Source organism: Octopus sinensis, linkage group LG15, assembly GCF_006345805.1.
Source record: "Octopus sinensis linkage group LG15, ASM634580v1, whole genome shotgun sequence".
Taxonomy (NCBI): Eukaryota; Metazoa; Mollusca; class Cephalopoda; order Octopoda; family Octopodidae; genus Octopus; species Octopus sinensis.
This window is the reverse complement of record NC_043011.1, coordinates 31015360-31030809: the sequence shown is the minus strand read 5'-3', so window position 1 is coordinate 31030809 and position 15450 is coordinate 31015360. Positions and strand designations below refer to the sequence as shown.

The following is a 15450-nucleotide window of genomic DNA, read 5'->3' as shown; positions in this document are numbered from 1 at the left end:
GAAAGGCAAAGTAGACCTTGGTGGAATTTGAACTCAAAATGTAACAGCAGACAAAATACTGCTAAGCATTTTGCCCAGCATGTTAACGATTCTACCAGCTCACCGCCTTCACGAGGAGATACATGGCTACCCTAACTTGGAAATGAGAAAGAGAGAGAGAGAGAAGATGGTGGGGAAGATGCATCAGGGCATACCCTCAAGGTACTGAGAGATGAAGTTATGCAAAGTGGTTAATAGGATTAGAGAGGGTGAGTAGGCAGGAAGTGAGTGAGAGTGCAAAAGGTGAGTGGGAGATGGTGGGGGAGGGGAATTCATTGAATGGTGAACATGGGTCATCTCAAATAAATACTTGTAATATATTGGGGTTAATTCAGTTAATTATACCTATCCCTTGTAAAAATTTGACTTGTTTCTTATGGAATAAAAATTCAATATTACAGCAGTTTCCATAGATATTATTTCAATATTACAACAGTTTTTATGATTTCTTCTTTTCCATGATTTCATCAAAAGATTCTTCCTTCCATCCCAAATGAATGCGATGAAGTGCGAAACCTTGGGCTGAAATGTCTCGGATTGTGTTGCTTGAATTGTAAAGAAACAGCAATACGACACTTGAATATTTTCTTAGAGGTAAGCTCCTGGATATTTTCTTCATAATATATACAGTGAAAATAAAGTGGACCCAGCTGTTATGTTGGTGTTTTTCGTAACTTATGTAGAACTGTAATTTTGATTGAAAATGAAAGCTGTATGGGGATAGATGTGAACTCTGCAAGCAACAGAGAAGGCAACTTGATGAAGAGAGCAGTAACTTTGATTAAAATTCTGCATAAAGAAAATGTGGACTCCACAAGACATTAGATGATTGAACCAACTCTCTTTCTTTCAGATGTAGAAAATGGTCAACAGACAACCTAAATAACACTAGAGATTCAATTCTCTGTCTGTCAACTGCAAAGCTTAAAGTTGTTGCAGTTAATGTTGTCATGTTGAAAAGTAGGTCTGGAGAGATTGTAGTGCTTAAAGGTTAAAGTATGGTAGAGGGACAAGCACAGATGTTTTGCTACAGAAGAGATACATGGGTGAAGGATATAAAAGTAAGGTGGTGATGGGGTGCTAGAGCAAACTCACAAGGTACAAAAAGTGAGCATAAGAGAGGATATGGACAATGGTGCCTTTTATACATCTGACATAGCCATTTATTAAATCTAGAAGTAGTGGTAGGTTACATTTGCTGGGCACAATTTTTTCTACCAAATCACCACAAGTATAGGACGGGAGAATCAATTTTATTCTTGATTAATTTTGACTATTTATTTTAGTACTTTACCTGTACTTTTTTGAATGCTCTAAATGAATCTGGTGGTACTTTTTCTCCATTTAAGGCGTGTCATATCGAAGTGGAAGTTGATGCAGTGAAAGTGACAGCTCTGAGAGCAATCTTTGATATTCTATTAGTGTTTGGAATCGATCTGTTTGTGAATTCTTCAAGCAGTGAAGAAGATGGTGAAGCTAATTCTTGTTCAGAGAATAATGAAACCGCAAATAACTTAGAGTCGAATTTGGAGGAAAGCACTCAAGAAAAATCTGGATCCAGTGTAATGATAGCACTACTCTGTAAACAGATGGATTCTGAGGTGAGTTTGTTACTTGACTACAGTAGTCCCTTGACTATTGTGGGTGTTAAGCTCCTACACCCCTTCCCCCCGCCATGATAGGTGAAAACCCGTGAAGTAGAAACAGTACTGTACTCTTTTACTTGTTTCAGTCATTTGACTGTGGCTATGCTGGAGCACAGCCTTTAGTCGAGCAAATCGATACCCAGGACTTATTCTTTGTAAGCCTGGTACTTATTCTATCGGTCTCTTTTGCCGAACCGCTAAGTTATGGAGGACGCAAACACACCAGCATTGGTTGTCAAGCAATGTTGGGGGGACAAACACAGATGCACAAATACACACACACACACACACATATATTTACATATATATGACGGGCTTCTTTCAGTTTCCGTCTACCAAATCCACTCACAAGGCTTTGGCCGGCCCGAGGGTATAGTAGAAGACACTTGCCCAAGGTGCCACGCAGTGGGACTGAACCTGGAACCATGTGGTTGGTAAGCAAGCTACTTACCACACAGCCAATCCTTTTTGTATTATTTTTATCATTTGTATATATTTTATCATAAATGCAAAACAACACCACAGAGGAATCGACGTAAACTTTAATAAAACTGCGATATGGTGAGGGATATTGTATTTGTAACTTTGTTGTCTTTGTTGATGATTGTTTAGGTTCTTTAATTCACTAGCATGGCTGTGTGGTTAAGAAGTTTGCTTTGCACCCATATGGTTTTGGGTTTGGGTTTGGTCTCACTGTACAGCACCTTGGACAAATGTCTTTCACTATAGCCTCAAGCTGACCAATGCCTTGTGAGTGAATTTTGGTAGACAGAAATAGGGTGGAAGCCTGTCGAGTATATGTGTGTGTGTGTGTGTGGTGTTTGTGTCTCCCTCCACCAACTACTCAATATCTGATGTTGGTTTGTTTACATCCTGTAATTTAACAGTTCAACAAAAAGGATCAATAGAATAAATACCAGGCTTAAAAAACAAGTACCGGTGTCAAATTTTTGACTAATTCCTTCAAGGTGGTGCCCCAACATAGCTGTAATCATCATCATTGTCATCTAATGTCTGCTTTCCATGGGCTGGACGGTTTGACTGAGGGCTGGCAAACCAGAAGGCTGCACTAGGCTCCAATCTTATCTGGCAATATTTCTACAGCTTGATGCCTTTCCTAATGCCAACCACTCTGAGAGTGTAGTGGGTGTTTTTTATGTGCCACCTGCACAAAGGCGGTACTGGCATTGGCCACGCTTGGATGGTGCTTTTTATGTGCCACCGGCATGGGAGCCAGTCAGGTGGCACTGGCAACGGCCACGCTCGAATCCAATCACTAAAACAAGTAAAAGGTATATATGTCTAGCTTCCTTAAATTTTCTGTCTGCAAAATGCATTCAAAAGGCATTGGTCAGCCTAGAGTTATAATAAAAGACATTTGCCCAAAGTGCAATGCAGTGGGACTGAACTCAGAATGATGTGGTTGCACAGTGAGTTTCTTAACCACACAGCCATGCCTGATGGAGTAGGATTTTACTAAAATGTTTTATATGCATTATATTGTACTGTAAGGGTTGTTTATAAATATCTTATATGTGAAGGCGCATGGCTCTGTGTTTGGAGCATTGGGCTTACAATAATGAGGTAGTGAGTTCGAATCCTGGACCAGGCTGTGTGTTGTGTTCTTGTGCAAGACACTTTATTTCATGTTGCTCCAGTGTACTCAGCTGTAGAGTTGCGATGTCACTGGTGCCAAACTGTATCGGTCTTTGTTTTTCCTTTGGATAACATTGATGGTGTGGAGAGAGGAGGCTGGTATGCATGAGTGACTGCTGGTCTTCCATAAATAGCCCTGCCTGGACTTGTGCCTTGGAGAGTAACTTTCTAGGTGTAATCCCATGGTCATTCATGATTGAAGGGGGTCTTTAGCCTTTTTCACACTATATAGATTATGACTTTTTTTTTCTGAGTTTGTGATATAGTTTTTATGTGAGTTTTATGTAAAGTATTATATGGTGTCACAGAATGTTTTTATACTGATTTTTATATACATATGCAAATATTATACAGGTTTGTGAAATCCAAACAGTTGCTGCAGAAGGTCTGGCAAAATTATTGCTTTCTGGTCGAATAGCTGCCTCCAAAGTTCTTACTCGTTTAATTCTTTTATGGTTCAATCCCATCTCTGAAGATAACTATTACTTGTGCTGCTGTCTGGGAACATTTTTTCCAGTCTTCGCATCAGACTCTGCGTAAGTATTAAATGTCTGTGTCTGAATATGTGTAATATGTATGCATTTCTACAATTTTCAACCGATTTTCACCAAACTTTACACACACATTACTTATGTGCCAAGGATGGTCAGGCACTATAATTTTTTGCCCAGAGCTCTTGCATGAAGTGAGAAACTGGAGAAAAAAGGTGTTTTACATGGGTTTTTCTCTAAAAGCTGCAGTTTACAACTGATTCTCTCCCTTTTCTCATTCTGTTTCCCTTGCTTACATATATTCTCTCTCACACTCAGTAATAGTTACTCTCTATTAGTCTGTCTTCTTTCCTTCCTTCTTTCTCCCTCTTTCATTTTTCTTTCCTTCTTTCTTTCCTTCCTTCCTTCCTTTCTCCCCCTTTCTTTCTTTATTCATCTTATTTATTTTTCCTTTCTTTCTCTCTCCCTCTTTCTTTTTTCATTCTTTCTGCCTGCCTCCCTCCCTCTTCCTTTCCTTCCTTCCATTCTCCCTCCCTCCCTCCCAGTCCAGCAGCACTGGCAATGACCACGCTTGAATGGTGTTTTTTACGTGCTACCAGCACAGGTGCCAGTCGGCGACGCTGGCAACGATCATGTCAAATAGTGCTTTTTATGTGCCACTGGCACGGGAGCCAACACGTATATATACAACACCCACATATATATAAAGAGAGAGCGAGAGCCTCTTTTATTTTCCTATCTCCAAAATCTGTTTCATAGTTCTACATTATTGCTGCTGCTACTCCTTCTACAACAACTACTACAACAATTCTGATATATTAAGTATGCTGCTTATCTATCATTTGTTTTCTTTTTTAATTTTTCGAAAGGCCCTCCCTATAATCATCAATAAAAACAAGCACTTTTTTATTTTTACCTCTCTAAGTTAAAACGCTATTCATTTTACAGTTTGAACCAAGAGCTCGTGGTTGACAGTTTTCTTCCAGTGGTTAAGACTTTATGCAATGCTCCAGCCTCCAGTCCCTTGTCCAAAGTAGACACTTCCAAAGTCTGTGATCTGTTGATTGAATTAACCAGACCAAGGCTTCTACCAGGAACATTTTGTAAGGTTAGTGAATTAGAAGTCTATCATGTATCTTTATTGTGTATCGTCTACTTTTATCATGAATCGTCTACTTTGTCGTGTATCACTGTCTTGGAGGATTTTAATGAAGCTGTGGTGCTTATTTTTTTCTTTTATAAGTCTGGTACTTATTCTGTCGGTTTGTCTTATTGGACTGCTAAGTTATTGGGACATAAATTAACCAACACTGGCCGTCAAGCTGCAGCACTGCCTTGAGGTGCATCCACACATACAGGCCTGTCCTTTCAGGTGCTGGTGCCACATAAAATGCACCCATACTGGTGCTGCATAAACGCACCTGTGCTTGTGGCATTTAAAAAACATTCACAACACTCTGCTAAGTGGTTGGCATTAGGAAGGGCATCCAGCTATAGAATCCATGTCACAACAGACATTTGGAGCCTTGACAGCTCTCCAGCTGCCCAGCACCATGTCAAACTGTCCAACCCATGCCAGCATGGAAAGTGGATGTTAAACGATGATGATGATGATGAAGTAAGCTGCAATAATTATTTGTTCTCAAATCTGGCTCTTATTCTATTGGTCTCTCTTGCTGGGCTGCTAAGTTATAGTGCCATAGATAAACCAACACTGGTTGTCAAGTTGTGTGGAGAGACAAACATGTACACATATGTACATATACATGCATGCACACACACACATGCTTTTACACACATACACACACATATATTTATACACGAACAATGGGCTTCCATACTATTTCCATCAGCTACAGTATTCATTCGCAAGGCATTGATCGACCTGAGGTTATATTAGAAGACACTTGCACCAGAAACTACACGGTTATAAAGTGAGCTTTTTAACCACATAGCCATTTTGTTTGTTTTTCTTAAGCTATATTTTTAATGAATGTTGTTTGAAACTCCTATATGAATGGATAATGGGATGAACTGAAAAAGATAGGTTTTCTTACTCTAGTGATATTCATAGTTTAATGATTTTCATGGTTGTGCAGATACCAAGTGCTTAAGATATTGGACTCATAAATCCCAAGTTCAAATCTACACCAGAATTTTATACACTTGAATTCATCCACTGTAGGAAAATATGTGGATGAATGTCTTTGATTTCCATTTTCTCTATTTTCATTGATTAGCCAAGAGGAAAGGCAGTACTCCTGACTTTTTACTGGGCTTCTGAGAGGGAAAGAGGGATTAAGGTATCCTCAAGCCGGTAGCCTGGCCCTTCAATGCTTGCAACAGCATGGACTCCACTATGTTGGAGTAGTTGCTGGTGTTAAGCCAGCTGATGGATTAAGTGTACCATTATTAAACCTGCTGTTTAGTGCAACACATACATATATACATACACAGGCATGCATATTTACATGCATGTATGCATATTTACATATGTGTGTGTGTGTGTGTAGGGGACTGAGACTTCTTGCATTTGCTGTGTTTGAGAAGAGACATTTGTCCTTGCATACAGGTATGTCACCTGCATCCCTCTCCAGCTGAGCATCCCTCTCCAGCTGAGCACTCCTCTCCAGCTGAGCACCCCTCTCCAGCTGAGTACCCCTCTCCAGCTGAGCACCCCTCTCCAGCTGAGCATCCCTCTCCAACTTTCAGTTTGATGATATATATTAATTGTTGGTAGGGAACCATATTTTGTTATGCAACCATAATATAGTACCAGGTATATAATAAAAGGCCTATAAGTCATTATTGTGCCCCACCTGTATTAAGCAGTGCAATTCAGTTACTTTTTAAAGTTATCTCTGCATATTTTTTATAGAAATTAGAGCAAGCAGTGAAAGTTTGTATACAAATAACCCCAGGTTGAGCAAAGTCTTGTGAGTGGATTTGGTTGATAGAAACTGGAAGAAGCCCATTGTGTGCGTGTGCCCTTGACTTCACATGATAGTTGTAAAGGAATGTTGCTATCATACAAGTGGTGTTCTTTGTTACCATTCTTCTGTGAAAATGTCTAGTCATGGGAAATTATTATTTTACTTGTATAGAAGTGAGGGTTTGCAACAGGAAGTGCATCTGACTAAAAAAAGAATCTGTCTCAGCAAATACCATCTGACCCATACAGGTGTGGAAAAGTGGACGTTAAAATGGTGGTGCTGTATGTGTGTTTTTTTTTTTTTGCTTGTTGAAATAGTAGTATGATGTGGCTGATGTTAAATGATATATTTGTTTTATCTTTCTATTTTTTTTGTTTCCTGTTTTGTAGGAAAATTTAAACCACGACAGAATTCTTGTCCAAGTGTGCAACGAAATTCTTTCTAATCCAAACTCCTTCAGTGTTCGCCCGTTGAGCCGAGTATTGAATTATCTGGATCTAAATGAAGATAGCATCACAATGTTGAAAGATCTTAAAACACTAATATCAAAAATACTCTCTGTGAGTATATTGTTCAATTTTAAATGTTCAGAATTTATTTTTCTGCTACTCTGTTTCCCTTCCTCTTCAATTTTTTTTTTCTTACTTTAAAAGTTTTCAGTTTATTACATCAACCCTAATTTGTTTTTGTCGTGTACTTATTTTATTGATGCCTGTTTGTTGAAATACTAAGTTACAAGAGTTAAACATCTTTTCTTTTTAGGCTAGTGTAAATGAAAATATGGACACACACACACACACACCATCATCATCATCATTGTTTAACGTCTGTTTTCCATGCTGGCATGGGTTGACAGTTTGACTGGGGTCTGGGAAGCCAGGAGGCTGCACCAGGTTCCAGTCTTATCTGGCAGTTTTTCTACAGCTGGATGCCCTTCCTAACACTAACCACTCCGAGCATGTAGTGGGTGCTTTTATAAGCCACCAGCACAGGGGCCAAAGGGAGCTGGCATCAATCATGTTTGGATGGTGCTTTTATGTGCCACCGGCACAGGAGCCAGAGGGGACTGGCATTGACCATGTTCAGATGGTGCTTTTACGTGCCACCGGCACGAGAGTCAGTCGAGGCAGCGTTGGCATTAGCCACATTCAGAAGGTGCTTTTTACGTGCCACCAGCACAGGAGCCAGTCGGGGCGAGGGGGCACACACACACACACATCATCATCATCATCATCATTTAGCGTCCGCTTTCCATGCTAGCATGGGTTGGACGGTTCAACTGGGGTCTGTGAAGCCAGAAGGCTGCATCAGGCCCAGTCTGATCTGACACTGTTTCTACGGCTGGATGCCCCTCCTAACGCCAACCACTCCGTGAGTGTAGTGGGTGCTTTTTACGTGCTACCTGCATGGGTGCCAGACGGAGCTGGCAAACGACCATGGACTGATGGTGCTTTTTACGTGCCACTGGCACGGGGGCCAGGCAGGGCTGGCAACGGCCACGAACGGATGGTGCTTTTTACATGCACTGGCACGAGGCCAGTCGGGGCGGCGCTGGCAACGGCCACGAACGGATGGTGGTGCAGACGAGTCTGGCAGACGGCCACGAACGGATGGTGCTTTTTACGTGCCACCGGCACAGGGGCCAGGCGGTGCTACACACATATATATATATATACATACACATACATACAGTTAGGAGAGAGACCCAGAGATGCTCAATATAGAAAACATGTAGTAGTGCTCAAATGATCTGAAATTTGAAGTTTTTATTGAGGATTAAGTTCATGTGGCAAAGAGTGGCTATAAGAGAAATCCAGGTGAGCTGATATGGAGATAGGGATGCAAATAAACATGATTAGGTTTGATGCACATAAATATATATATATATATAATATATATAGGCGCGGGCATGGTTGTGTGGTTAGGGAGCTTGCTTCCTAGCTACATGGTTTCGGGTTCAGTCCCACCGCGTGGCACTTTGGGCAAGTGTCTTCTGCTATAGCCCCATGCCGAACGAAGCTTTGTGATTGAATTTGGTAAGCGGAAGTGTGTGTAGGTGCTTGTGCCTCTCTGAGAGAGAGAGAGGGATATATATATATATATATATACACACACACACATACATATATAGATATATATAGGGATATATGCTTCTGTCCTCTTTCTTGTATCTCTCTCTCTCTCTCTGGGTAATTATGTACCTCCTCTATAGCAAGACACCTGTTTTTGCCTCTCTGACATGAGTTCCCCTTCTCAAATACCCCTACTTCTCTCACAATTCCTTGTCTTGCGAGTTGCTTGGTGATCCTGCCAGTGTTGGTGCCATATAAAAAGTATCTAGTCTGCACTGTAAAGTGGTTGGCATTTGGAAGGGCATCCAACTTTAAATATCATGCCAAAGACTAATCTTGCCTGTTGAAAGCACTGAGTCCACTCTGCAGAGTGGTTGGTATTAGGAAGGGCATCCAGCCATAAAAACGCTGCCAAAACACACAGTAGCTTGGAGTAGTCTTCTACCTGGCTGGGTCCTGTCAACCGTCCTACCCATGCACGCATGGAAGATGGATGTTAAATGATGATAGATAGATACAAAAACTAAACATATTCAGAAGATGAACACATATGTACAAGTATATAGATATTTATAAATATATATATATTGTCAAATAAATTTACTTTTACATGAAATATAATTGGCTATCTTCCAATTTTACATGGAGTATGATTGGCTGTCTGCTAATTTTCCTCCTGATGAAGGAAGTTTCAATTACAATAATGTCTCTGTGTCCATCTACTGGTTGCAAATCCATGACTTTTTGCACATTCCATCTGCTAATTATGAACATTACAACTATTATGTAATTCTGAACTCCCAGAAACGGGTGTTGAGTTAAAAAAGAAACCATGTATTCTTACCTTAGTTTTCTGTATTTTTTATTCTCCAAGTAAGATAAATGTGTGTATGTATGTATATTTATATTTATCAAACCTAATTGTGTTTATCTGTATCACTATCTGTGTGTGTGTGTGTGTGTATATATATATATATATATAATCATTACCACTTGGTGTCCATTGTTCATGCTAGCATGGGTTGGATGATTTGACCAGGGCTGGCAAGCTGGAAATCTGCGCCAGGCTCCAGTCTGATTTGGTATGGTTTCTACTGCTGGATGCCCTTCCTAACGCCAACCACTCTGAGAGTGTAATGGATGCTTTTATGTGCCATTTGTATGACACCAGTATCTGCCATGAATGCGATTTTACTTTGTTTGATTGATCTTCTCAAGCATGACTTAATGCCAAAGATCTTGGTCATTGCCTCCTTGAGGCCCAACTCTTGAAAGGAGCTCGGCCATTTTGCCTCCATAAGGCCCAATGCTTGAAAGGTGCTTTTTATGTGACACCAGCATCGCTAACAACTGCGATTTCACTTGGCTTGACGGATCTTCTCAAGCACAGCATATCGCCAAAGGTCTCGGTCACTGGTCATTGTCTCTGTGAGGCCCAAAGTTTGAAGAACATGCTTCTTCACCACCTTTGTTCCATGTTTTCCTGGGTCTACCTCTACCTCCCCATTTAGAGATCAACACTTTTTTACACAGCTGTCCTCGTCCATATGCGTCACATGACCATATCAGCACAGTCATCTCTCTTGCACACCATATCTGATATCTCTGAAGCTTAACTTTTCTCTCAAGAAGCTTACACTCTGTCAAACATGCACACTGACATTGCACATCCAGCAAAGTATACTGGCTTCATTTCTTTCAAGCCTATGCATGTCCTCGGCTATCACAGCCCATGTTTCACTGCTATGTAGCATGGCTGTTTGCAAACAGGCATCATACAATCTGCCTTTCACTCTGAGACAGAGGCCCTTTGTTGCCAGCAGAGGTAGGAGCTCTATGAACTTTGTCCAGCCTAAATCTTATTCTCACAGCTATGCTCTCAGAGCACCTACCTACACTACTAACTTATTTCTTTATTGCCCACAAAGGGCTAAACACAGAGGGAACAAACAAGGACAGACAAAGGGATTAAGTTGATTACATCGACCCCAGTGTGTAACTGGTACTTAATTTATCAACCCCCAAAAGGGTGAAAGGTAAAGTCGACCTCAGCGGAATTTGAACTCAGAACGTAACAGCAGACGAAATACCGCTAAGCATTTCGCCTGGCATGCTAACATTTCTGCCAGCTTGCTGCCTTACTACTAACTTGGTCACCTAAATAACGGAAACTATCTACTACCTCTAGCTTACCCCACTGGCAGTTGATGGAATCTATATTCTGTATATTTTCAGTGTTTCATGTATCTCTGCATGCACACACACACACTGTATATGTATTTATTAAAGTTGACAATCTATTCTGTCTGGCCCATGCAAAAGTGGACATGTGAACATTAAAGCGATGAGTATATATGCATGTGTGTGTGTGTGTGTACCTATGCTTCCATGCCAGCATGAAAAAGCCAATGTAAGATTGATAGTGGGACTTCTTTTTCTTCTACTCTAAAATAATTTAATTTTCTTTACATGTCACTTTTATATCATACACCAACTTAATGACTCTTTCGTGAGAGCTTCAGCTTTTGCAGATTCTTGCAGACTGGTGATGGTGCTGATACCCAGCCTCCTTTTAATAGTAAACATAAAGGCAGGGAAGAGAGGGAACTGATGGCTTGATTTGAATGATTGCAACAGTTTGCTCATAGCACACAGTCTTTTTAGCATCTACTTTCCCATGTTTGCATGGGTCAGGTGGAAATTATCGAGGCAGATTTTTATGGCCAGCTGCTCTTCCTTTCACTGACCCTCACCTGTTTCCAAGTGAACTAGTATTTCCCATGACCGGATATGTTTACATGGAAGGTTAGAAACAAAGGCCACTGCTTGCATGATAGAGTTATTGCTGAAGGCACTCACTTACTCATGGTGCCTCTCAGGATTGAATTTGATTGAATTTGATTGGAAGATTAAACTTGTCACCACACTGCCATGTCTACTACAGTATTTTTTTTTTGTTAATTTTTTTTTTTCTTTTTTACATATTTCTTTTTAATCAACAGGTTGTCAAAGACAATATGAGTTTGAAAACCTTGGTGAAATTCTCACAGCGAGTAGATAAAGCTGTGTCTGCATGCGAAGAAAAAAGTCGAGTTAACAGCATCGGGCCTGAGTGTGAAACGCCGAATGGTGACAATAATGATGTGACATCTGAATGTGGAACAAAAAGTGGCGACAGCAGCAATGCGGCGCCCAAGTGTGGAACAGAAACTGACGGTAATAACGTCACATTAGAGTGTGGAACAAATATTGATGGGAGCAGTGTTGTGTCTGAGTGTGAACCGAAATCTGACAGCAATAATACAACATCCGAGTGTGACACAGAAGTTGATGGGAGCAGTGTAGCATGAAGATTGTGTGAGATTGCAAAATAAAATGAAGGTAAGTTAATTGATGTCTAGTCAATTAAATCTGGTGACTAGTGCTGTGACTTGCTGGTTCTTTTAGGATACACTTTGTTAAATTGAAATTTTTTTTTCCTACTGTTTAGGTCAGATCTGGTCTGTTTTTTTTAACCCTTTATAGCATTCAGACTTATTCTGTCAAATGTAATGCTTATTTATTCTCTTTGTTTTGAATTAATCATGCGTTACCTTGTACCTTTGAGATTTTCACGATGGGATTGCTTATTTTTAGAAGAACATTGTAGATTAAATGCGAGAGGTTGCATCTGGCTGGTCTGAACATAAAACACATAGAATATTGAGGCTGAATATGGCCAGTTTGAATGGTAAAGGGTTAAACAAATTTTCCATGCTTGTATGGATTGGGAAGAATTTGTTGAGGCAAATTTTCTACAGCCGGATGTCCTTCCTGTCACCAACACTCACCTGTTTCTATGTAAATGAATTTTTCCTCAAGGCCAGGCCAGACATGTTTTCACAGAAGATTGGAAACAGACACTGCTGTCATGGCGGTGACATTTTGTTTGCAACTATCACATGGAGCTAAGACAAGCAGATAGTAACACACACACACACACACACCTATACATACACACATGCACACGCACACATACACACACACCTATACATACACACACACACATGCACACGCACACATGTATATGATGGGCTTCATTCAGTTCCCATCTACCAAACCAACTCACAGGATTTTGGTTGGCCCGGGGTTGTAGTAGAAGATACTTGCCCAAGTTGTTTTGCTGTGACACTGAACCGGAGACCATGTGGTTGGGAAGCAAACTTCTTACCACTCAGTCACACATGCACCTATTTTTAATGACTAATTTTTCTATGTTTGATGAAATAGATAAGATTACATTGTGGAAGAGTTTTCTATGGCCAGATGCCCTTACTGACACCCACCTGCACTGAACAAGATAATAATTCCCCAACCTATCAAACAATGAATTGCCTGGACATTAGTTATGCAAAGAACTAGAAACAATAAGGCAGCGAGCTGACAGAATCGTTAGCACGCTGGGTGAAATGCTTAGCCGTATTTCATCTGCTGTTATGTTCTGAGTTCAACTTCCGCTGAGGTTGACTTTGCCTTTCATCCTTTCGGGGTCGATGAATTAAGTACCAGTTACGCACTGGGGTCAATGTAATCGACTTAATCCCTTTGTCTGTCCTTGTTTGTCCCCTCTGTGTTTAGCCCCTTGTAGGCAATAGAGAAATAAGAACTAGAAACAATCAACATTATGCGTGAACCTTGGTTTGCAAAGATCATATGACATATTAAAGAAAGCATGTCTAGACATGCTTTCACAGTGGATTGCAAGCAAATGACACTGTTTGAGGAACAGTGAAGCTTTCGTTTACAGGCAGCAAACATGTGAATAGTGAGGGGAAATACTTAACAATCACACAAGCCCACAAACTTGCACACATGCATGCAGGCATGCACACACATACATAATATATACACACACACACATATATATATATATGCTTATGGCCTTCACTGGCTCTGAAACTGGTAAGGTCAATGATTTCGCTGTTCCTCTTGTAGTAGTTTCAGTCATAGAAAGCATGCCAAAGCAGACACCAAAGCTTGGTGCAACCCTATGGCTTGTCAGATCCTGTTAAACCTTCTAACCCATGCCATCATGGAAAAACAGATGTTAAAAGATGATGTTGAGGATGATGATTTAATTGTAATTATGTTTTGTTGTTTTGTTTATTTCAGATACTGAAGCTTGATATTAACGCCAACAACGCCATGTAACCAATTGCAGTTCTGTCTTTATTGAAGAATGCCAAGTTTATTTATCTTCAGCTACTCTTACAAACTCAACAGTTAACAAGGCAGACTGTAGAGCTGATCAACCAAGCTGAAGTTCTAAAATCCATCTGAATCTTTTTCATATATTTTATATACTTGTGAAATTTCTTTAAAAACAACTTTGTGTATTGAGTATTGAGTTTCCCCAGAGTCAGCTTTTGGCTGTGTTCTGGACTTGAGCCAAGTAACATTCTACAAGACCTACCACAAGTTAATCAAGTGTTCAGAATACAATAAAATTATAATACTTCACTATGTAAATCCTATACCATTACTAGTTTTTTTTTTTATCTTCCTCTCTTTAGTGATGCTATTACTGATTTTTGTTTAAAACACTTTTCTCTTTATGTGATTTTGTCCTTGTGCACTTCTTGAAGAAGCAACCTTGTTGAAACTTTCTGAATGGAGCAATGTTTTGTTTTATTGGATGCCAGTTCTGTGACTTAGGAATCAGAAGCTTCTGGTATTTCAGCAACATACAGAGCTGAGAATATGCTGAGAGTGAACTGTGCATTGTGAAATGTGATGTGAATGTTTTAGCATACAGTTGTCCTATTAATTGTTTTTAATTTAGGTACAAGGTGTGCAATTTCAAGAGGAAGGTTAGTCAGTTACATTTACCTCAGTACTTGACTGGCAGTTTATATTATGGTAGAGTTGTCCTTATAATAAAATGTCCTTATAATAAAATGTATTACTTCATAACTGAAAATAAAATTTAAAAAAAACATTGTATTGCTGGTTTCTATTTCTTTTCATATCCATCCCTTCTTATAAAAGGGTGACTATCTTAACATCATTATATCACATACAATCACGAAAAAGATAGATGGTATCTCAGACCTCGACTACTGGGGTCGACTAGAAAAGCTGAAACTCTATTAACTCCAACGATGCTGTGAACGCTACATTATTTCTATGATGTGGAAAATATTCCATCAGCACTGTCCAAATGATGTTGGCATCACCTTCAAAATACAGCCAAGACTTGGACCCTGTGCCATCCATCCACAACAAAAATTTAAATCGCATCTCATAACAACAATACGGTACAATTATTTCACCTCAATTGGCCCCTCTCTCTTCAACATTACACCAGGATATGTCAAAACAGAAACTGACCACACAAAATTTAAGAAGTCTTCGGACAAATTCCTCCAAGCAGTCCCGGACAAATCACCCACACCCGGATATGTCTCTGCAAACAATAACTCTCTTCTTGAATGGGCCTTGGTGCCCAAGTACTGAATTGGAAGACTTTGCCCAGTGGTGCTATTAAGTTAGACATGGCATGGGCCAATACTGGCCAAAACCTTTCTAAGTTATTCATATACACACACACATGTATGTATATGCATACGTACAT

The 15450-nt window shown here is 40.0% G+C and overlaps 1 protein-coding gene across 1 annotated transcript in view; it reads left to right on the top strand.

Annotated features, from left to right (window-relative positions):
* LOC115219990 (condensin complex subunit 3) overlaps positions 1-14819 on the top strand; it is a 45328-nt gene extending 30509 nt beyond the window's left edge. Inside the window, exons 12-18 of the mRNA XM_029790291.2 lie at positions 514-633; positions 1389-1640; positions 3696-3877; positions 4781-4940; positions 7155-7325; positions 11840-12218; positions 13989-14819. Coding sequence (XP_029646151.1) covers positions 514-633; positions 1389-1640; positions 3696-3877; positions 4781-4940; positions 7155-7325; positions 11840-12187 — 1233 coding nt within the window. The 3' untranslated portion in view covers positions 12188-12218; positions 13989-14819. The remainder of the gene's footprint in view (positions 1-513; positions 634-1388; positions 1641-3695; positions 3878-4780; positions 4941-7154; positions 7326-11839; positions 12219-13988) is intronic.
* Positions 14820-15450: the final 631 nt, after the last annotated feature.